Source organism: Aythya fuligula, chromosome 3 (assembly GCF_009819795.1).
Source record: "Aythya fuligula isolate bAytFul2 chromosome 3, bAytFul2.pri, whole genome shotgun sequence".
Classification (NCBI taxonomy): Eukaryota; Metazoa; Chordata; class Aves; order Anseriformes; family Anatidae; genus Aythya; species Aythya fuligula.
In genome coordinates this window covers 14,805,612-14,830,633 of record NC_045561.1, presented here as the reverse complement: position 1 = coordinate 14,830,633, position 25,022 = coordinate 14,805,612, and the positions used below count along the sequence as shown (strand labels likewise).

Genomic DNA, 25,022 nt, shown 5'->3' with positions numbered 1-25,022 from the left:
ATTTAATCAAGATTTAGCACTGCCCTGAGAACCATAACTGAAGATCAGTGATACTACATATCCCTAAAATAGAAAAAATATGAATGTTTAGTTCATTCACTTGAAATGGATCTTCTGGTAACTACATTACTACGAAAACCTATTTTTAAATCATTATTAAATCATTATTAAATGATTGCTATGTTATACAAGTTGATGGTCTTTTGACAACAGTGTGCTTCCCTTTAAGGATAGCAAGCTGTGATTTGCCATCTATGCAACTAAGCATCATTTCCACTTCACTCAGCATTGTTCTCAGGTCTGCAAATGTCCACATTCTGTTGGTCTTGGCTGGATAGAAGGCATCTAGTAGTACATGTAAGAGACTAACTTGCTTTGGACCAGCTAATTCTTACTGGTTTGTCTGCCTCATCTTTCACTGAGATCTACAATGCTGCTTATTGAGATCTACACTTATTGATATCTACTCTGCTACTTTACTCATGTAAAGGTTGACAGAGTGTCTTTTTTCTTCTTGTTGATTTTCATCTAATTATTAGATTACATGCTAATTCTAGCTCTAGCAGAATGTGCTTCGTTAGGTCAGAGGTTGGACTCGATGATCTTGAGGTCTCTTCCAACCTAGAAATTCTGTGATTCTGTGATTCTGTGCTATTTGTTGAAAGAGTTAGAGCCTCCACGGCAAGAACAATAGCTTTACTATCAATTCAGTGGGGAAACATGGAAATGAAAAGAAAAATATCAGAAAAAAAAAAACTTATCACATTTTATCAACTATTTTTGGGGGGCAGGAAATAAGTGCACAGAGTAGAGGTATTCACAAGAAATGAACAGTAAGATATCATGCACAGACTGATAAAAAAAAGATCTTACACATTCCTTGTTCAATGTATTTATAAAGCTAACATTGGAAACCCTTGCTACTGTTATGATAAAAACAAAAACAAAAACAAACAAAAACAAACAAACAAAAACAAAAACAAACAAAACAGAAGGATTCTCCTCTCTCTCTCTTTTTTTTTTTTTTTTTTCCCTTCAGATTGTTTCTCATTGAAATCTCCAGTGCTCTTCTTTCTATTCTAATCTATTCTTTCCTATATAGATACTACCTAAATCAGCAACATGCCAGTCACCAGAAACACATCAGCTAATACTAGTATGAGAAGAGATTTAGGATCTGCATTTTTCATGTTTGTGTTGGTTTTTAACATGATGCAGTAAGCATTTATGCTTACTGAAACTTTATAAATAAATAAAAACAGGATCTTGTTTCCTCTGAACCCCTTGTGGTGCTTCCAAAGTCAAGTCAAAATTATTATTTTTTTCCTGCTTTTTCAGTTTCAAAGTGTTTCTAAATGTGAGGACTGTTTTACAGCCCACAGAGCCATTTTTAAAGCATGAAATCATCCTTGGTCTGTCTATCAAATCACATACAAACTTTGCCTCAAAAGGATAAACGATACAGCCCAGAGCCATGTCAGGAAATATGTGAACAATCCAAAGCATCAGTAATTAATATTGAGATTTGTTCTCTGACCTTCTTTTATTTACCAGTGTAGTTACAGCAACATTATCCTGCCCTGAAAAAAATCACTGATGTATAGATATATATAACTCAATCCTATAAACTATGTGGGTTTATTCAAGTATATCAGTGCCTACTGACAAACTTTTTCTGTGGTTTTTGGTTTTGTTTTTATTTATTTTTCTTTCTTTTTTTCACTTTCATATACAACACAGAGCTAACTGTTGCTTGTGTGTTTTCTACCATGGCTATTTTAATCCATCTGGGCCCTTTGCTTCAGCCTTGATAAAACATGAGGAACTTTTCCATTCACCAATGGGAATAATAACTGATATGCAATTAATTACTGGATAATCTATAAACAGAAAGCAAAGTGATTCATCCCAATTTCTACAGCAGTATTATTTCAGGACTGCGGTCCTAAGCTACACAGTAAAGGAACTAGAACTTAAACAAACGGGACTAATTATTTTATGCAAAACAGGGATATAATTACCATAATCGTATTTTGAAGATAGCACTCAATTCTTCATAAAAATCTGTCATCATATCACCTGTGGGTTTCTTTTGAGTTTTGTTGTTTATTTATTTACTTATTATTTATTTAAAGCATACAGATATAATGTAAAGGAATGAAAACTGTCTTTATTTAATGTATATGTGTATATGCAGGTGCTTTGCATGCACAATGCGTACATGTACACTGACACACTAATTTAAATATAATTTCTCCTCAGAAATGCCACTTCGACAAATCTTTGCAGACCTACTTTTTCGTTACCACTGTTTGATAAATGTACTACTGTAAATTGTTTCTAGCTATCAAGTCAAAAAGCATACACCTGCAAAAGGCAGTCACATATTGTGGTCACAATGAAAGTAAGATAGGAAACCAAATTATATTGCTGTGACAGCTGTCTGTCCATCTGCTATAGTTTCCATAATCTGCTAAAGCCAATCTACAGATAATACTGATGTTTAAGCTTACAAAGAATCAAGCATAATATCAAGAGTAACTTGCAACAAGATAAAAAGTAATCAGATATGAAAAATATTAAGTATCCAGAAATTAAAATTGAACTGAGTTGTGCACCATGTTTTTGGTGCACCAGACCTATTTCAGATGTTGCATTATACAAGATACATCCCCGTGTGGATGTTACTACTCCTATTTTGGAGGTAATAATATAAAAAATAAATTGTAGTAAATGGTAGCTACACACTTAAATTTAAAGTAATCATCTTAATCATTTAGCCTTAAATATCCCAGTTGCTTAATCTCTAATATTTTATTCTAACAATTGTCCTATGTGTAGAACTGTATTGTCGAAATGAATATGTTCCTATTTTACTTAAATTAGTTTGAACAATTATAATTGTGTTACTTACATTACCAAATACAATAGTTTATCGGTTAGTGAACGTGGGTAGAAGTTATAATATCTTTGTTTGGTAGGATGTCAACACATTGCTTTCAGAATCCCAAAAGCTGTAATTGCATTAATGCATGACTATTTGGGATATGAATCTTTCTGCAAGGAGACATCCTTTTGGTGTGGTTTCCTTTGGAAAACCAAGAAGAGTAGGAAACAATAACATACAGTCTGAAGTGCCACACACATGGTAGAGAAGCCAATTACATCTTTCTAGCATCACCATTCCCACCAGGAGAATGTGTTGGGAAATCAAGCTCCATATTGGAAGATGGCTGAAAATAAAGTATGGAAAATAAGAGACTAAAACCTTTTACATAAAATATTACCACCTGTCAAATATATTTATAGAAAATTGAATATATTTATAGAAACTTGAATAAGGTATGAATAAGCCTGCTTTTAAGTTCTTTGCAGATCTTTTTCTTTTTTTTTTTTTTTTTGTACATGCATCCTAGATCTTGAGCTGAAAAGTCCTATTTTCACTTTTGCCATATGTAATAGCAGAATTTTGCCACAGGGTGGTACACCAGACATGGTTAACTGAAGGCTTTTGTAATCCAACAGACAGCTAGGTTATGCCCTCTGCCAGCTTCTCTCCAGCAGTAACACAACAATCTGGAGATATAAAAATCACTCGCCGAGAGCCAACAGCTTATATATTCGAAAAATAAGGAAAAGAAAAGAGAAAAGACAGAGAACCTAGCTGCAAATGCTAATAATATGATGGTATTAATTCTACACAAGTGCACGTCTATTTGCATACAACTTCGGGTTTTTATTTTAAAATAATACATTTTTGATTTATCTTATTTCCCACTAAAATGAACCAAACTAGATGGACATAACTTAAGTTGCCATCCAATAACCTTGAAATGTAGATTTCAGCTTGAAGAAAACTATACTCTGTCAACTGCAATATGAGGCTTTACAAAACACAACTTCTGGCATTCAAACATTTCCTATTCTAAACAAGAATACAAATAAACACCTAAAATAATAAATAAGGTTTTGTTTGTTTGTTTTTTTATTGCTGTCTTACTACTTGTATTAGAATATTTCATTGCTATACTCTATACATTAATTATACTACAGATTTTTTTCCTATTTTTTTTTCCTAACCTCAACTTCTGTCTTCCTTTCCACTATCCACCTTTTCAATTAAATAAATGGGGTTTGTCAACTTTATATTTACCTTTCTTAGGGCAGAAGGATACTCAGTGAATTAAGATGAATAGAAACAGTTTCCTTGGGAACTAGGAACTTTAGAAAAAATGTCAAGTAAGAAATATAGATTTCTACACAGTTTTTTTTTTGCTTTGATTCATGGCAGAAATTCTGGCCATGAATTTAAGTGATACTTTGGAATTCTAAATGAAATTTAATTACTCAGTGGTATTGAAATAAAGTGGCAGAGAATGAGACCTCACTTTGGAACTGCAATGTGCATTCACTTATGCAATACTAATTGAAATTACTTTCACAAATCTTTTAATAACTCATCAGTGTATGATGACAAAAGGCGAGACATTTTCCTACAGACATTTAGCAGGTACTAACTCTGTCACAGTCAACTAATATCTATGCATCTTAAAAAGGCATCTAAGGTCTTTCCTCTAGTGTTACTTCTTTCAGTCTAGAGCAGCGCTCCATTTCCATTGTCACCAAATGAAATCAAAGACACTTTTTCTGCATCAGAAGAGTTAATGATAATGTACCACTTTAAACATTGTGCAGGATGGTCAAAGTAGAAACATGGCCATCTCATGGAACTTACCTCTTTCACAAGATCTGCCAAGGTATCCTGTCCCAGAGCAATCACAAACATATCTGTTCCACCCGTCCCTGCATACACCATTGTTTTTACAGGGGTTGCTAAGGCATGGTTTTGCAGTTTCTCTTGAGCATGAAGGTTTTACTCCAGCTGTACTTTGAATTTCAGCCATCTGTCGAATATCTTTGCTTTGACCATCAATAAATAAATCTCTAATGCAGCCAACGTATCCATAATTGAGAAGTGCTGTCCACACCTCTGTTGGGAAGACGAGTCCTGCTTTATTTTCTGGTAAACCTCCAAGATACAAGTCATCATCCAAGTCAAGGATTTCACTTTCTCCTGGTGCAGTATATGGAGTACGTAACGTGTTCACAGATATGGTTCCTGAGAAGAAATTACAACAAAATTTAAGATTTTCAAGACATTTAAATATTTTGGTACTGTTATTTTAACCATTAATGTGTGTGCCACATTAACTCCAGGCAAATATCTATAAATGAAACATATGTATTCTATATATCTATACAATAATAGACACACATTTATGCACATTACTGCATGGTCACATCATAAAAAAATAAAATTCTCCTTACCAATCCTGTGGGGTCAGGGGGAATGCATTTCAGAGTTATTTGCAGAAATATCCTGTTTGTGCAACAAAAACTCTTCACTACCTCATAGGTGATTCAAAGCATAAAGGTTGAAGTTTCATTGATAGGTTGCAACCTCGGAGGCAAATCCGTGTCTTTGGTTTGAATCCAAAGACACAATATTTTAAAATACGCTCACCACTTTCAGTGGGATTTAGGTAAGATTTTTTTTTTCTCCCCCTTTAAGTGCAGGAGGAAAATACTCTCATCAGCTGCCAGGCAGGCAATCATTAAGAAGATAGTGATGTGCTCCTAGAGGGAAAAATCAATGCATCTGACACTTACCTAGAAATTCATGCATGTTACAAAGAGAGGGAGAGAAGGAAGTATACAGAATGTGAGGAAATCAGAAATATCTTTTTCTGCTTAAGTTAAAAAAATAAACAAACAAAATCAAGCCTAAAATAAAATTCTGTTTCTACAAAGTGTCTGAACAGAGACACCAGAGATTTTCTGATATATATAAGATAATGATAAAGGTAACTGTAAAGATCCCCTTTGCTGTATTTTTAAAGGTAATGAGGTATCCAATTTTTACAACTGGAATAGACAGAAAAACACATTAATGCATGGAATCAGAAAATACATTTATATGAATCACATTTTATATAGCAAGTAAAGTCAGCTGAAAAAAGAATCTTCGTGTAGATCCCCACAGAAGTGCCTTCTCACCATTCTATATGGGTGTAAAAGCAAGCAAAACATAAATCAAAACAATATATAGATCACCAGATTAAGACAATGTACTAGACACATTGTGCAATGCTTATCTACTGGACACAGTTTCAAATGTGTATTAATGATAGGACAGTTAAGAATCACATTTCCCACAATGTATTTATTATATATATGTTCATAAAATTATATAATTCATCATTTCCACTGTCAATATGACAGATTTCAGGAGATAACATTTCCATTATGGCGGGAATGGTGCATGAAAGTAATGAATTCAGAATTTTAATAGTGTAAATACTAAAATGCGAGTTTTAAGCAAACAGAGACATGTTCAAGAATATGATTTTTTTCTGATACGGATAAATCCTGAAATTCAGGCTTCTCTTCCAGCAATGAAGTCCTTTGAGAGCTTTATATTTTGTTTTTTCTTTTGTTGGTTTGACAGGCTAACTTCAAAAATGTGGACAGAGTGAATATCTAAACAGTTTGGACATTTATTAAAAGCTCTTAGGCCAAAAGTCTCATGAGATCTGACTGCCATGCAAGACTTGAGATGTACAGGTTTTAGAAGGGCTGGATATTACTGTTGCTACAGTCTCAAAGAGACCAAAAAAGATAAAACAGGTTTGTACAGCTTTTTTTTTTTTTTTTTTTTTTTTAATTTTTATAAGGATATTTAAACAATGTTTGAACATGTTGTCAGTTTTTACTTTAATGCATTATTGGAAATTTTTACTGTATCAGTTGAAACAGATGGAAAGTGAAATTTCAGTCTTAGCTGTAAAAAATAGGTATGTTGGACTGAGATCATTTTTTTTCCCAGCCTCCACCTTTTTAAAAATTATAAACCTTTTTTTTTTTTTTTTTTTTTCTAAATATTTTCCTTGCTTCTCAGATTCTTGAAGCTGAACATCTCATGCCTGTGGAATAGACCATTTCTCCTCTAAAAAAATTAGATACTGAAAACATAAACCATGTGCTCATAATATTCCTTACTGCTATTGTTGCTTAATCTCATCTCTAAACTAACCACAGGTTAATTTAGAACCAAATGCTTTAAAACTATATTTAGACATCACTTGCACCCACATAAATTAACTCAGGCAAACTCATAATTAACTCAGCTGCAGAACCCCAAAGATGTACAACCTCCAACCTTAAGCTCATGCATTTGCATACTCCTGTTTTCTAATGGATAAACACACTAGTGTTTTCAAGCTATCATGATACTAGAAGACATCTAGGGCTTCATTGCTATTACAAATAAACTTTATCTTGATGGATTTCAATGAAAAGGAACAGAAAGGCAAATCTTAGCCAGTGTACCTGAGACACTAACATGGAGGTTCAAAATATAAAGTGAACAATAAAGGGAACTGTAGATTACCATTATATTCTGGTGATTGTGAATTACAGCTATGTGATAGATTGAAGCAGAAAAACTTAGTTCTGTATCTTATAAAGGATTAGCCCAAACAAAGCTCAAGTGTTATTTTGAACAGAGAGCAACAGCTTGTTAAAGAAATGAACCTTTCCTCTCCCCAAGAAATGACACATATATTCTTGGGAGAAGACCTCGTAATTACAGTGTAATTGTGGCATCTAATGACTATGGGTAGAAAAAACATAATAGGCAGTAAATTTCTGTGCATCTTCTTCATGTTTTGACTGACTGTAGAACTCACTTTAACCCAGCTGGGCTATCTCCAATTTTCTGCTGGACATATCAATGACACTTCAGCTGACCTACATACCATGTGTGTGACTTACTCAGACAACAGTAAGTTACCTTTATTTCATTTAATCCTGTTTGTTAAGAACAACACTAAGTCAAACAACACCTGCTCTCAAAGACTCAAAGCTTGCATAACTTGCTCTGGCTCGGCTGCTATGTAAGAACAGGTCAAGCTCCTACATAGCATATCATGCAGCTCAATGTGCTATCATATAGCTATATATAGTTTTTTGTCTAGAACAAAAACAATGGCTACAATACAAATGGGCTTTTGTCTAGCTAATAGCCAGAAACCCATACTTATGCACCAGGAGATTCATGCTACCACTTACCAAGTAGCCTTGTTTCTGGTTGTACTTCTAACATGAATGTTGCATGACTAGGCAGCCATACAACAATCAATGTTGTATTGTTACCTTTTTGTAGGTAATTCTGAGAGGGAATGCAAATTTTACTCACTAATTGCTTTGTAAATATAGGTGAAAAAAATCCAAAAAAGCATATTAAGGGGAATTAAAGAACTGAAAGAAGACTGCCAAATACATCAAAAGTTTTTGTTTGGATGGTTGGTTTTGTTTAAACCCAAAATGAAATGCAAAAATCACATCCATAAAAGATGAGCCTATAGAAAATAATGTATTTATAAACACTTCTGTATCTGTGGTGCATCCAGAACTGTGACACTGAAGCAGAGTAGCTGAATTTTTAATTTTGTTTAGGTCTGTCATCTTTCTTGATAGAAGTTTCCTAAATTCTACTGGATCCCATCTCAGGCTGGACCTCACAACAACAGTGCATGATACCACAGAATCCTGGGATAGTAACACACACACACAGACTTTTCTGCATTTCAATATTACTTTCTCCAAGAATTATACAGAGATTAAAAATAATTGTTCTGTCAAATCACCATTGTGCTCCAATCCATTTGGATGTTTCTACTCATGAATGTGAAGAGACACCACTTTCCAGAGAAGCAGGAAGAAGGGAAGCTAGTGGAACATGAAAACGTCTTATGATGTCAGGACAGGAAAAGGTTAATAATTTGGCCTGTAAAGATAATATGATATAAATCCATCTCTCCCCAGAACTGTTAAGTTGTGTAAGAGGGAAAAGACTAGGACATGTTTGGTTTGACAAAATAACCTAAACAACAGAATATGAGGAGCAAGCAGCAGATTCAGAAGAGCCTCTCAACTGAAAGAGAAAACTATAACCTTGTAACATCTCTGTAGTAAGTAAGACCCATGCTTTTTGTTATGTATTTGCATAGTACCTACCATAACAGCAACCGTAACTAGATAAGTTATATTATTTCTTTGAAAAGTGAAACACTGAGGTAATAATGTCGGCTGGGAAACCGGCAGCTTCCTTGTAAATCTTGCTTTTATGTTCAAAGAAAATAGGAGATACTATCTTTGTGAGAAAAGAAAAAAAAAAAAAAAAAGAAAAAAATGGAGGGGAGAGAGGAAAGCTGATAGCATATGAATTGTCAGGCCTGGGAAAAAAAAAAAGAAAAAAAAAGAAAAAAAAAAAGAAAGGGGGGGGGGGGGGGAACGCAATGAAAGACAAGAACATGTGGAGTGATTTTAGTCTCAAAATTAATGATCTATCTTCAGACTCTGAAACCAGGTAGTACCTCCAGAAATAGAACATGAAGTTAAGGGCCCTAAAATGGGCAACAGGTTCACTGATTCTAAAGCATTCCACCTAAGAGCAAAATGCAATTCAAACATTCAAAAACACCTTGAAGTACTGGAGGAACAATCTAAGAAAAAATAGTGAAATTACGATTTTCAGCAAGAATTGCTGACTTATGAAGGATAACTGATTAATGGGTAACTCTTCAAAAAGGAAGAGTCAACAACATAAATCAGTAACAAGGTACATGTCAGCAAAATGGTCTACAGGCCAGTCAGTCTCAACTCTGTGTTCGGCAAGATCACAAAGCAGAACTTCTTGGAAACTACGCTAAGATACTTGCAAAAGAGAGAGGTGATTGTCAACTGCCATGGCTTCACTAAGGGCAGACTGCACCTGACAAATCTGCTAGCCTTCTATGATGGAGTTACAAGCATCATCTACATGCACTTGTGCAAAACATTTGACATTTTTCTGCATAATACCCTTGTCTCTAAATTGGAGAGACACAGAGCTGATGGATAGACCACTCGTTGGATAAGGAATTAGCTGAATGGTCACACTTAAAGAATTGTGTTCAACAACTCTCAGTCTAAGTGAAGATCAGTGACAAGTGATGTGGCGATTTTACTCAGCTGGGCAGCTGAGCTTCACCACAACCACACACTCCCCTCCTCAAAGTAAAAGGGGGAGAAAATATGATGAAAAGGGTTCAAAGGTTCAAAGGACAGGGAGATCATTCAGCAGCTATTGTCACAGACAAAACAGACTAAGTGTAGGCAGACTAATGTAATTTATTACTTATTACAAGCTACAGCACTGAGACCCATGTGGGCTCCTCTCTATAGGCTGCAGCTCCAGCCCAGGGCCTGTTCCTGCAGGGGCTTTCCATGGGCAGCAGCCTCCTCCAGGCCACATCCACCTGCTCCACCAGGGGCTCCTCCACAGACTGCAACACGGAGATCTGCTCCATGTAGGACCCATGGGCTGCAGGGGGACAGCCTGCTCCACCAGGGGCCTCTCCACAGGCTGCAGGGGAATTGCTGCTGTGTGCCTGGAGCACCTCTTGCCCTCCTTCTGCACTCACTATGAGGCCTGCAGGGTTGGTTTTCACTCCTATCTCCCAGCTGTTGTTGTGGATCATATGGATCAATAAACATTGCTTATTGGCTCAACTCTGACCATTGGCGGGTCCCTTTGGAGCTGCCTGAAACTGGCCCTTATCTAAAATGGAACAGCTTCTGGACTCTTCTCACCAAATCCACCCCTGCAGCCCCCCACTACCAAAAATTTGCCACGTAAATCCAATACAAGTGCCATTCCTCAGGGGTTTGCATTGGTACCAGTACTGCTTCACATCTTTGTCAGTGACATGGACAGTGGGATCTTGTACACCCTCAGCAAGTCTGCTGATTACACCAAGCTATGTTGTGTGGTTTACACACTGGAGGGAAGGGATGCCATGCAGAAATACCTAGACAGGCCTGCGAGGTGGGCCAATGTGTGAACCTCACGAAGTTCAGCAAGGTAGGTGCAATCTCAAAGACGAATATATGTTGGGTGGAGAATGGATTGAGAGCAGCTCTGAGGAGGACTTGGAGGTGTTGGTTGATCAGAAGCTTAAAATGAGCCTGCAATGTGCTCTTGAAGCCCAGAAAGCAAGCCATATCCTGGGCTACATCAAAAGAAACGTGACCAGCAGGTCAAGGGAAGTGATTGTTCCCCTCTGCTTTGCTCTCATGAGACCCAGCCTGGAGTATTGCATTCAGCTCTGAGACCCCCAGCACAAGTACATGAGTCCAGAGGAGGGCCACAAAGATTAGCAATGGCTGGAGAAACTCCTATGAAGGCAGGCTGGGGAAGTTTGGGTTGTTCAGCCTGGAGAAGAGAAGGCTCTGGGAAGACCCTATTGCAGCCCTCCAGTACCCAAAGGGGCCCCACAGGAATCACAGAATCATCTAGGTTGGAAGAGACCTCCAAGATCACCTAGTCCAGCCTCTGACCTAACACTAACAAGTCCTCCACTAAACCATATCACTAAGCTCTACATCTAAACGTCTTTTAAAGACCTCCAGGGATAGTGAAGAACAAGAGGGTCCCCTTGTCAGGGATTGTATTGATAGGACAAGTAGTAATGGTTTTAAACTAAAAGGGAGTAGATTTAGATTAGATATAAGGAAGAAATGCTTTACTATGAGGCTGATGAGGCACTGGAACAGGTTGCTCAGAGAAACTGTGGATGCCCCCTGTCTGGAAGTGTTCAAGGTCAGGTTGGATGGGAGCAACCTGGTCCAGTGGAAGGTGCCTAGGCAGGGGGGCTGGAATTAGATGATCTCTAAGGTCCCTTCTAATTCAAACCATTCTATGATTATATGATTCTGTTAAACTGTAAATCCATGGTGAGGTATAAGGAAGCCTATCATACCACTATACGAAAAGTATTGGTAAGGTTTACCTGAGTAAGGTGTAGATCAGCTGAGGGCACTGCAGAAGATGGGAATGAAAATGGTCAGTAGCTATAGAACATGATATATAAGGACAGCAAGCGTCTGGGGTTTCTTGGTCTATAAAGAAAACTGAAGACTTACATGATAACAGCATTCAAATCATAAAAAGTAGATCTAAGACATTAAATGTGTGTTTTCTGCCTGCTGTGAACAAAGGAATTATCCACAAATTGGCTTGTTTTACATACAGAAAGATTCGTCTTAGGAATGGATTGCATGGGGAGGCTGTGCAATGTATGGTGCTGGAGGTAACTGAGCTAACATCTGTTAAGACTGATGCCATTCCATTATCACTACTGTAGTTGGAGGCTTGAAATAGAGGACTTCTCAAGGCCATACCTTCTCAATTTCTCCTTGAGCTCACAAATAAATGAAATGCAGTAACAGGATCATTGGAACAATTTTCCTGAAAATGTGATGTAAACCCAATATTTCAAATATGTAAAATATTAACTTCTGTTGAAATTGAAACACGTACATCTGTCATTTCTGAGAATGCTGGAAAGATAGAAAGCAAGGAGTGCATAGAAATGCATGTGTAAAAAAACTTCCAACAACAATGCATATAATATATATTTTCAGAGCACTACTTACAGAGACACTGATTATAGCTAAGCTCTAATTACATACTCTAGAGATAATGTCTGGTATTTAAACTGAAACTCTAACTTTAGTTCAGAATTTTAGTGACTTCTTAACCCTTAAATGTTACTTACCTATGAATACATTCTGATATATTGTTTTACATTAGCATACACAATTGGAGGTTGACCAGAAGAGTAAGTTTCCTTTCTGATTTCAATGTGCAATGATATCCAAAGGATGAATGGCAATGCAGTCAAAAAAAAAAAAATACTTGAAAGGTTATCCTTGAATATGGCAAACAGTCTATCAAAATTTTAAATAATACTTAAATATCAGAAAACACTTACTAGCCTAACTCTACGCTGTCTCAGAAAAAAAAATGAGAGCAAAGAGCTTTGCAACTGTTTCATGTTTTTTTTGTTTGTTTGTTTATTTGTTTGTTTTTGTTTTCCTTTTACTGTAGAGTTAGCAGTACTGTTAACAACAGAAAAAAAAATCCCTTAGGTATGAGTTAATGAGCCTCTTCAATCATATTCATTATCTCAGCAATTAAGTTTTTCATAAGCCTGTGTATAAGGAACCAAAACATAGTTCTAAATCATGTCTCACCAGTTCTGATCAGTTAAAAATGAGGATTGTAAGTACAGCTGCTACAGCTATTCTGATCTCCCTGCTTACCTCGTCTGGCCTATTTAGTTGTTCTTTGTGGACCCTAAACAGTTGCTCTTGCTCATTAAAAGATGTTTAAAAATCTAAGAAAAGAGTAAGGTATTCTAGGTACCCTTTACACATTATGTGCTAAAGCATAATATCATAGTTGTCATGAGGACTGTGACCACAGCATACAGTAAACAGTCAAGTCACAGCACTGAAGCCACTGTCCTTCACAGGAATTCAGAACAGCCACGAATACTGGAAGGGAAACCAGCTCACATGACAGGAGGCAGTACTTGGTACCGGGTTGTGTCCTGTGATGTATACTTAGCCAAAAGGACATGCTGCTGGACAAGGTGTGTTCCCTTTCCTCTCTTGCATACCTAGCAAAACAGATGGACTTGCTTATTACTGGGAATAGGGGCTCAGGAGTTGCTGCTCACTGCAAATCAGCTTGTCGTGTAAGGAAGCACTCAGAGAAGGTCTTACAGGCAGCGTGGTGGGATTCTAGGGTGATAAACTCGTAGAAGATAGGAGGTTAAGATCTCCAACAGCAAATGAAATTGAAAGGCACCACCTCTTCCCTCTTCCTTCTATCTCCCAAAATCTCAGGGGATCAGCAGAATTACCACTGAATAGTGCCTGGATGAGTACAAATAAAAAACGTGGTCTAAATAAAATTCATTCCTTACATTCTCTCTGCCCCAGCCTCCAACAAGGTCAGGACGAAGGTTGTACTTTAGAGTAGATACTCCCTGCAACTAAGAGTCCAGAAGAGAGAAAAGAATGAAAAATAAATTGAGTACTTGCTGATCCAGCTAATGCTAAAGTCAAGGAAATCAGCAAAGCTCCTTGAGAAATGTCACAGCTTTCGATTATCTGAGGAAGCCACTCTACATTGGATTGAAGGGTAGGAGTAAAAGGCTGCAAAACATATGGGGGGAATAGAGGAAGGGGGAACAAGGAAAATAGAGTGAGATTATTTGATCTCTTTATTCATCAACAGGAGAATCGCTTCATTTATATTTGAAAGGTTGGAAGTATTTTATCAGCAGCAACAAGAAAGCTTAGGAAAAGCCGAGGTGTTTTTTTTTTGGTTTTTTTTTTTTTTTTTTTTTTTTTTTATATATATATATATAAGGTATATTCATACAAGGTATATATTCATACAAGGTATATTCATAAGGTATATTTATACAAAAATTCAGATGATGAGCAACTGAAAAGTGATCGAATCCATATAATTTCCCATATATTTGGCTTGGGCTAGAGAAAAGAAATGAAAAAATGTCCTGGAATATTAAGATGGGTTTTATTATTCATGGAAGAAAACATATCAGACCTACATGCATAAGTCATGAAGAAATAATCTAAACATAACATATCAATATTTCCTGTTTCAATTTGAAAAAAAAAATGCAACATATACTTCACTTTATATTTTAATCATTAGGCATTCATTTTATTTGGTTAAAATCTGATGGTTTAAGATACTACTCAGTCAGTATTTTCATCAAGAAAAACATCATTGCCACTGTTATGAGTAGTTCTCACACCGTAAAGTATTACTGTATGTATTGAAATCACAGAAAGTTTTTTGATGTCTGGTTCAGATTTCAGATAAAAATTCAGAACACCAATTCACATGTCCACATATCTATTTGCTATTTCTGGTAATAGTTTAATGTTTCAGGGCAAACAGGTGATATGGTGCTCTGCAAGAGTAACACGGTATATAAAGTTCGGCTGTTAATAGAATTATTTTTTCTTTTATGAAGATATTTGACTATTTAAAATTCTACTTAAAAATAATACGCAATCCTCATCCTTAGGTGAACATTGCTTCCTAAAATTAGTACACATTCTTGCTGAAGTCCAACAACAGCTCTAAAGGTTTAAATATAACACAACATAGACTCTCTTAATGGCACTCATGATCTGCAGTTTTTTGTGAAGCAAAAATGCAGAACATATCTTCAAATATAAACAATTGCTAAGCATTTATTTTATTCATGGTTGTGTTCACTTTGAGTGTAAGAATAAACTTTGCTTTCAGTAGAATCCAATGGGCAGTTTATTACAGGATTTATGCCTCATGAATCACTGAAACAGCACTTAAGAAGGATTTCTGAAATGAAGATTGTAGTGTAAATAATATAACCACTGGATGTTCAATCACAATTGAGGTTTTTGAGACTTTTTTTTTTTTAACTGAAGAAAAGCAAATACTTAACTGACATACTGATATTGTAATCAAACATACTGTTTGAATTCTAAGCTGAAAAACTCAGAAATCAAATCATTGTTTTTCACAATCTTAGAGCAGATAAATCAACTGAATTTGATCTGACTTTCAGCATGAATTTGACTGAAATCTTCAGTTTCAACCTGCACTTACATTTGCTCAATCTGAAATCTGAGTTGTGTATATTTAGAAAGTAAGTCATAAAACAAAGACTGGGTGAAAAGTTTCAGAAAACAGTTATAAATACAAGTCATGGAAAAGGAGTCAGCAGAAGGAAGGAAGTGGGAGAACAACATGAAAGCCAGAAGAAGGGGGTAAGGTTTGCTTTTTCAACATGCAATTTTGGAATACATATAAGCTTCAGATTGGATATTAATTAGAAAATTCTTCGATGAACTAAATGACAGGCTCTGTACATCATTCCCTCCAGCACCCTGCTAAATCCTGGCATGAACTACAGGAAAGATACCATAGAATCGGTCTGTCCTCCGATTAATAGATATTGATGAAGTCAACTTATATATACTCAAGATCAGATGCAGCTGCAACACAAGAACAGTTTTACTAGTTAAATGCATTACATGCTATGACAGATTTTAGTAGCATTAGGAACAGGTTAGAAATTTATTTTATTTATATCATTATCAGAGAGATCGTTTATCAACTACTGTAAACTACGAATCGTATTGACATAATTTCCATTTCTGCTGATGTGTAGTTAGCCACACATTAGCATATCATTTAATTATGCTGAGGTCTGCTGACATGACTGCAAGGTCTGTGCTTTTTCTGTGGACAGACTACTTCCAGAGCTGGAGATTACTTACAGTTGTTTTTGTTTTGTTTTTTTTTTTCCTTAATTTTTGTTCTTGAAATTTGCCACTTCAGCTATTTGATATAAGTAAGCACAGAGGGAGATTACTGTTTGTTTTTGAAGTACACTACACACTTACTTGCAAGATTAAGTACCTGATTACCCAATAAATGTTAACATAAGATATTTATCTCTGAAAGTCGTTGTATTCTGGTATCTGACAGGAATGACTATTTTTCAGATGATGTGCAACTAATGGTTTTAATATCATATATACCCAATATTCTGTCAGATACAACATAAAAACAAACAAACAAACAAAAAAAACCATAATATTAAAACAGAAAACTTACCTGACCGTCCATCCCTTTGAAAGTCCACATGGTACCATTCACCATCATTCACCTTCTTCTGCAAGGCTTTTATTTTTATAGTACCTGAGCCCATGTCTAACAGCAGGTAGAGATGACCATCAAGCATCTCAATGGCAAAAAAGTCAACCTTCACCATCTGTGGGTGTTTGGCATCTTTTTGGTGCCTTGGTTTTCCATGACTGAAAAGAATCAAACCATTTGGCTCAGTTGTACGAAAGTCAAATGATATTGAGCCTGTTTTCTTGGCATTCCACTTTGGCAAAGAGATGAAAGACTCTGGCGTTTCAAATGTGATTGGATCTAAGGTTGCAACATTCTCACATTTAAAGGCTACAACCCCATGAATCTTCATTTTAGGATCTCCTTGCTTGGCAAGTCGAGATAATTCCAACCTGACATCATTATTTTTATATACAACCTGCAAGCAAAGTAGAGACGTTACTAAAGGGACTTGAATTCTTTTACCAAACAAATACAATCCAAAAAGAGCAGATTATCTAAAGAAGAATAATAATGGCATATGAGGATGATAATTTACACATACAAATATAATAACTATAATTTATTGACTAATGATTTAATAATAGTTTTCATTAAACTGAGCAAAGTTGTTCTAAAAATATCCTTAGAGTTAATTCAAACAGTCTGAAAGAATCGGTACATAATTCCTACTATCAATTGCAAATTAGCTTGTATGGCCTTCATTGCTTAAAAGCTTTCTTTGCACAGTCATTCTACTACATTAGAAAAGGATTAGATTTCTTGTTCGTCTAACCCTTTGTCACTGTCTCAACTCTTCTGTTCATGTACAGAAAAAGCACCAAGGTCAGATACTTTATAATTTAACATCTTTTCAGTTTGTCCTTGGGGCTGAGGAATAGTAGCATCCATGTTATTCATGAAGCCATAAAACAGAGACAATAGCGTCATACAGATCGAAACAGACAAAAACCAGAACAATCTTTATGCCAGTTCAATTGGACAAAAGACAACCACTTACATACTTTTCCTGACTGAAGAGTTTTATGATAAAAATGAAAGACAATATTAGTTTTAAATGCAATTGACCTCTGCAACACATGCTTTTGATTCAAATCACATATTGACTCTGTCCAGAGAATGCTGACATGATATAATAATTTCCCAGGGTTCTAGTCTTTATTAGTGTATTTTGAAATTGCCACTATTTCTGTGTTATCAAGGATAAAATGACTCCTTAAATGAAGGTCTTCAATAGCAAAAGTGTGCAAAAGTATTTTGTCATTATTTTTATTTGTTCCATAAATGATTTATGCTAAAATACCGTTCAAGAGATGAATATGACACTGTAACATAAGCTAAAACTTTCTTCTATGTTTCTGTTTTCCATTATGCCTTAATTAGCAAGCAATTTGGAGCAAGAGCAACAGCTCAGCAGATCAGAGCAGTTTGTGCTGAGAATTCTTCATCTACAAACCATATAACAGTCAAGACTGGATCACATCTGACCTCTCATCCAGTGTTGCAAATATACAATGTAGTCTGATGCTGATTGAAGCACCAATCATTGGCTTAGACCTGAAGTGGAAGTCATATAGTATGGACAAGAGAGAGGGGATGCATGGCAGAACTGTGCTAATGCTAGAAACGACCTAAGGTGGCATACACGACAAGGAACAGTTGTTATTGAAAAAATCTTTTTGAAGATAATATAGTACTAAAAATTAGATCAATCATCTTTTCTTTCTTTCTTTCTTTTTTTTTTTTCCCACTCTAAGAATTGAATTTTTTCAAATCTTGTCAACCCAACAAATTTCTACATAAACCATGGCAGAATTAAAAATGTGTCCTAAAACACATTTGACCACATTCTATGGCAAGAAAGTGGTGGGATTTTGCATAGCTTCCACTTCTTCCAAATGAGTTGCAAGGGGCAACCTAGACTAGACTGAAAAACATTAAAATGAGGCTGAAGGATATAGTAAAAAGAAGGAATAAATGGGCTTTCATTAGTACTAAATCATTGTGTTCACAATGAAAGTAATTAAGGCAATTAAGAACACAAGGAGAAAATGTTCTCTAATTGACAACCAAACAAAGGTAGGTACCAAGATAATAAAAATAAACATAGAAAGAGAATTGCTTTTTTATGGACATAAATTCAAATTGTTTGATATTACTGAAAGTTGGTTGACTGAATAATATAACTAGTAGTTAATATCTATGTCAGAAAACCTGAGCTGAAAAGAGAACTAAGCTTTACTTTATGTCTAAAATAGCTCTATAGGCTTTGAAATCTTAGAAACTTAGAAACAATAATTTTGAACATAGTTTAAAGATCTGATGAATTAAGTGCAGACAGGAATACCAGAATTTTTTTTTTCAAGAACAGGTTACCAGATTGGTGTTTTAATACACATCTTATGGGGGAAAAATTGCTAGAGCACTTTAGTAAGAGGCAAATATTGGAAGTTTTATACTACCAATAGTAAAATATTCTTGGCATCCCAAAATATTGTATATGGAACGAAGCAATTTTATGATATGTCTCTTCCAATATGCAAGAACTGAAATTTATCTCAATTAAAATTTTTGTAGCTGCTGAAATGTGTATGATTACATCTTATTACGTTCCTTGTGTGCAAACAGAATAAAGTCTAAATCTACATTTTAGTATGTTTATTTTCTTTTAGGTCTTAGGATGTTTATGTTATGTTTGTCTCACAAATAGACAATTTGAAACTGAATTCTCATAGATAAGCAGTATTAAAACAGAAATATGAACCATAATTGAAAACTATAACTGAAAAGAACTGAAATGTTCACTGAATGCAGCTGGCATTTGGAAACCTGATTCCTGGTTTGCTCCTCTCCCCACCTTCCTGTCCATGAAGGATGTACTCACTCATCAGTGAAGCAAGGCAAAAAGAAAAAAAAAAAATAAAAAAATGAAAAACAAAAAGCAGTATGTTCACAAAACGTAGTCGTCATTAAATGTGGAAAAAAGAATAGTAAAAAATAATTATGAGGCTAGTATCTACTTTATAACTCATGCAGGTGTATGCTTCAGGACTGACAGCCTCTAGTGTACGAGTAAATTCACTTTGTAAATTCGCTCCTCATTTCTTATTTTCAAGGATTTACTTGTTTATTTATTTTCCTTCAGGGTACATAAGGATAAACATGTTTCTAATATTATCTATTGCTAACTTCACACAAGATAACCTTCACATTCTTTAATTTTAACTCAGTATATTCTCCCCCAAATAAATATAAGGATCCACAATTAATCAAGTGAAGACAATTCACTTGGATAGGAAGAAGAAATATCTTTTGAGTCACATTCACCATCAGTCCTGCACAACCTACCACTCAGTATCTTTGCAGTATCTATGTGCTTTACTAGCGTCTACAGGGCTGGCCCTAGTAAATAGATTGCTTGCTCTCATGCTCTCTCTCATACCCAAGCCAAACCAATATAATTTTCCTGTGTATGAAAATGCTAGCCCTGATGGAATTGTATTGTGCTATTAAGAGCATCTCAAATTTGTCTTTCATTCACTGTATTCATTCCACTAAATATTAAGTAAGAGTGAAGACCAGAGTCCTCAAAATATATAACAACCTAATTCCTGGAAACTGCAAAAGGTCACCTAAACTCCCAAGATAAAAGAAGCAGTTAGCGATTTCCCTTGTTACTTGCAACATAAAAATGCAAAGTAAGGGATAAAATTATTTTCCAGGAGAGAAAAGGTATACCTATATATAGCAATTTACATCAAGATATGCTATATATAGGTATGCCTATATAGGCCTATTTGCTACCATCTAGGCCAACCACCTGCCAGGTGGTGGCCATATGATAGTGCTGAGTTTCAACAAATAAATCCAGCTAAGAGACAGCAAATAGTAACTTAAGTTCAGCATTCTCCTTAACATGGCTTCTTGTCATCTTGGCACACAAGCAGAACCAAGTTATGGTTCCCAAAGATATATCTTTTGGAAGATATACCTGGTATACCATGTATACACCCAATATAATTTATTGGGAGCTGGGGCCCTAGTAGGCAATAGACTCTGGAGAAAAAATGAAGAATTCACTACATATCTTGCCAGTGGTCATGGTGTCTTCAATAACAACAAAAATCTAGTATAGCACCAATAATAATATATTAATAAGCTGGTAACCTATAAATGTATGAGGGACTTTGAGAAAAGGTGAAGGAGAAAACAAGGAATGTACTGTTGGTATTAGAGATGTATACTGAACACACAACAGGTCGACTATCAGATTAAAACAACTCATATAATAAAAACACTAGTATGAACAAAACCTGGTTCTTTCTACTTTCCTAACCATATTCCATGAAGTTTAAAACTAAGAAAAAAATGCAAAGGCATTAAGATTCAACACCATTTTCAATTCAAAGTCCAGCCCTTTCCACATGAAAGATTTCTTTTGTATTCCGTACTTCAAATATTATCAGTGAAGAAATAAATACAATCAGAGAAATAAAATTTTCAGAAGACTGACCACTGTGTTTGCAACAAGTTTCCAATCACTGTGATTAAATGCCTTTAAATTACAATGAAGCACTTTTTTTTTTTTTCTAAATTACTTTATATTATGACAACAAAACAGGATCCCTAAGGAGCTAATCACATTGTCTAATTTGTAGCAACTAGGTTTCCTCTAGAATCAAAGATAAAACAGGAGTTCAGAGCACCTACGTTTGGATCTTGCTCTGAAGAGCCTATTTACCTACGTGGTAGGTGAGGAAAAATAATTTTCTAAATGCAATTTGAATGAATCCAGGCTCTAAACCTGTTTTAAAAAAATGCATTTTATATGTATTTATATTACCATAAAGCAGCATTTTCATATTTTCATTAAACCTGTATCACTGGGTTTATTACTGTAACTTCACTGATAACAATGGAAATTAATTCTCTAAAATGGAGACCTGTACCATCCAAAATGGCTAAGGTAGGTGCTGCTAACCTACAATTTTATGCTGCACAGTGTAGTCAGCAGGAGATAACTTACTGATGTCAGAAACTAGCAATGGGATTACAGTAAGTGAAGCCTAAGGCAATTTTATTAGCGTGTTTTAGCAGTCACTAGAATCTCAATACTCATTGAGAGCTACCTTGTGCATACAGTGTTATATTCTTCAGAAATCCAAATTCAGAACTGACCATTGAGAGTTGTCATGATTGTTTTGGAATTCACTAAGAGGTTTTGAACTGATCCATGAATGTCCTCTCAGAGGAGACTTTTTAACTTTTATTAACTTTTCTTAATACACCTCAAATAACTTCCAAGCTCCAAACTAATTATGTCAAGCAATACAATAAACTACAGATTATTTATAACCCCCCCCCCCCCCAAAAAAAAAAAGAGCCCCAGTTCAAAGGTTTGCAATGGGTTGCATTTCTGAACATAATATGAATGAAATCAGCTATTCAAACCTATAGGTTTATGCAACTTCATTAACAGGCTTTGTTTTCTGAAACAGAGAAAAGATTAGCAGTTAGAATGAAAGCTACGAGGGAGTAATTCATTTATCCTCAGGTGAAATGCTTATACTTTTTCTGAGGTGCATAGGTGTGTGATGGTGGAGGTGGTAGGGATGGTGCACTTAGAGAGGGGTTCATCCTGATCACCTAAACAAAAAAATGTGCCCGTGGAGTCCTACTTAAATGGAGTAAGTCTCAGGAGAACAGGACAGGGTTCCACAGTAGAAATACCTGGAGGAAATGATAGGGGGAGGGGAGGGGAGGGGAGGGGAGGGGAGGGGAGGGGAGGGGAGGGGAGGGGAGGGCTGTTCTCAATGAGATCCCAGTCTGAACTCCTGTCTGGGATTGCCCCAACCCAGGTGCAAGGTGCAAACCTTGCACTTGGATTTGTTGAACCTCATTAGGTTCACATGGGACCAATTCTGAAGCTTGTACAGGTCCCTTTGGATGGCATCCCTCCCCTTTCCTTTCATCTCGTGGTAATGAGTACATCCTATCAGCTGCTCCACTCAGCTTAGTGTCATCTGCAACCTTGCTGAGGGTGCACTGTCTATGCCGTTGATAAAGACATCAATAACGCTTGCTATTAGATATAAGGATTAGTAATCCAGAGATCTGGGTTTAACCTGGATCTGAATGCTTCACAGAGAACTTAACTTCTCTTTGGTTACCTGTACAATGGATACATTATTTCATTACACGCTAGAAAATATAAACTTGCTTGAAGTCTGCATCATCGACATTGGGTTCAGCGGAGCCTCATCTGAAGTCTGTTGTATCTATCTACGCATACGTTTCTGATAGCAAATGTCCTCCTCTTTTACTGTTTAAGGAAGATGGATACCACTATGACAAAAGAGTATGATATTCTGACTTTCTAGCATGCAACTACAGACTACAGAACACATTAGCAATTCAAACAGGAAAATAAAATATACTCAATCTTGTCAGAAAGTAGATTCAATAAGGTTCGACTTGAACAATACATGTCTCAAGGTAAGCTTAAGAGTGTATTATGCTATACCATGATAATACACTTAGCTAGTGCCTTAATAACACTCTGAATGGCTAACTAGAGATAATAATTTTGTGATATTTATTGTTTCTGTAACTAAGCAACATGAACATCTTCTGCACTCATCTTCCTTAATATTACAGGATATTTTGCACAACAGACACTTAAAACTTCTGTTCACACAAAACAGATATACTTAATGCACACAACAAATAAATGTTCTATTTGAATTGCTTATTATCATATCCTTGCAAATTCTAGGCAGGCAATTGGGTACCAAAAAAGAATGGATAAAAACCAGCACAATTATACAGAATTCTGCTATGAAATCAATAGGACTATTGTAAAGTGTCACTGCCCTACCAAAAAATGATGTTAAAAGAATGTAATGAATCGAACAACAAATAACTCAGAATTTGTTACGGGGAAGATGTCTTAATTATTATAAGACTATAAAGCACTGGTAATGAGTACATACACTTTTAGAAATTAATCCTGTACTAATGGAAATGGAGTAAAAATAGTAGGGCATAATGAGTTTTACAGGGCACTGTTTTGAGAAACATTTTATTTGCTTTACTTTAAATTCACTGTGCAGTACTGGGAAAAACACCTCTGTTTCATGCATTGGACACTTGTTTGCATAATTAATACAATGGTAAGAGCTGACTTTGCAGCTCTACTGGGCTCTTCTGCTGGAGTTTCAAATACTGACATCAGAACTGCTTGCTTCTTTTCTTTCCTGCTTTGACTGCCTGAATAGAGACATCTGAAAAGCATGCCTGAGAAAGCTTTATATGGTGCTTTCATGGAGAGAGAGGTTATTGGCATATTGTTTAACATTTTATATTAGCAGAAATTTGAAAATCAACAACCTTAATAATGGGATTGTTGTTATGTTTTCCACCCTGCTGTGGACACAAGACATTTGAAGATCTTTTTTTTCCCTCTTCAATAAACTATTTTGTTATTCTCTTTAAGTCCTGCTGTCAGCTGCCAGACTGCTAAATGTTTCTGACTGTGGTTGCTGTGTTTTCTGTTTTTATGAACTGGGTTCAAGTTTTCTGTCTGCTCCTCCCACCCTCCCCTTTTATTTTAATTGCCCATGGCAAAGACACATAGAAATTTCTTGGCAACATCTAAATTGCAGAATTTAGGAACAAGTTGATTCCACAGAAGTTCTATCAGCTCACAAACTGGAATAGAGCTTTTACCAAGAAATAAGTCACAAACTAAAACTAACAGAAACAAAAATCACCAAAAGGAAAACAAAATGTATTATTTGATGTGAAAGCAGCATCACATTAAAACATTACATAAAGTCAAAGGAAGAAAACAAATGATATACTATTTCCAATGACTATTTGGGAAATGGAAGAACTACACGATACTTCATTGTGCTGGCTTTCTGGTTTTTCCTCCCCTTTCCTTCACATTGCATCTAGAACTACCAAAGACTACTTCTACATAAAAGGCAAAAACATTACATTTTTTTCTCTTTTCCCATGTGTTGGTTTCACCCAGATACACAGCAAAGCTCTACCATGCTGCCCTCTCACTTCTTTTTCTCAAAAGAGGAAGGTAAGAAAACATGATGAAAAATGGCTCATAGGTTGGAAGCAGTTTAATTAAAGGAGAATTAAAAAACAAAAAACAAAACAAAACAAAAAAACTAAACTGCAGAAGCAAAAGGAGAAAACTACTTCTAAAAAACTACTAGAAAAAACTACTAGAAAACTACTTCCCATCAGCAAGAACTGCTCAGCCACTTCTCAGAAAGCAGGGCCTCAATATGCATAACAGTTGCTCAGGAAGACCAACACTTTCATGAGAGTTCCCCCAAACAGCACAGGGGGACAGAGAATTGGGGTCATGGTTAGTCCGTAACAC

At 35.8% G+C, this 25,022-nt stretch overlaps 1 protein-coding gene across 17 annotated transcripts in view; it reads right to left on the bottom strand.

Moving 5' to 3' along the window:
• Positions 1-25,022, bottom strand: part of NRXN1 (neurexin 1) — a 716,955-nt gene that overhangs the window by 410,375 nt on the left and 281,558 nt on the right. For 16 of the 17 annotated variants that reach the window (XM_032185606.1, XM_032185602.1, XM_032185608.1 and 13 more), the window contains 2 exons: positions 16,598-17,036; positions 4,736-5,119 (listed from right to left, as the gene is read on the bottom strand). In XM_032185606.1, coding sequence (XP_032041497.1) covers positions 4,736-5,119; positions 16,598-17,036 — 823 coding nt within the window. Of the gene's footprint in view, positions 1-4,735; positions 5,120-14,634; positions 15,973-16,597; positions 17,037-25,022 lie in introns of those variants that run through there. The other variant, XM_032185616.1, reaches the window with a different exon arrangement.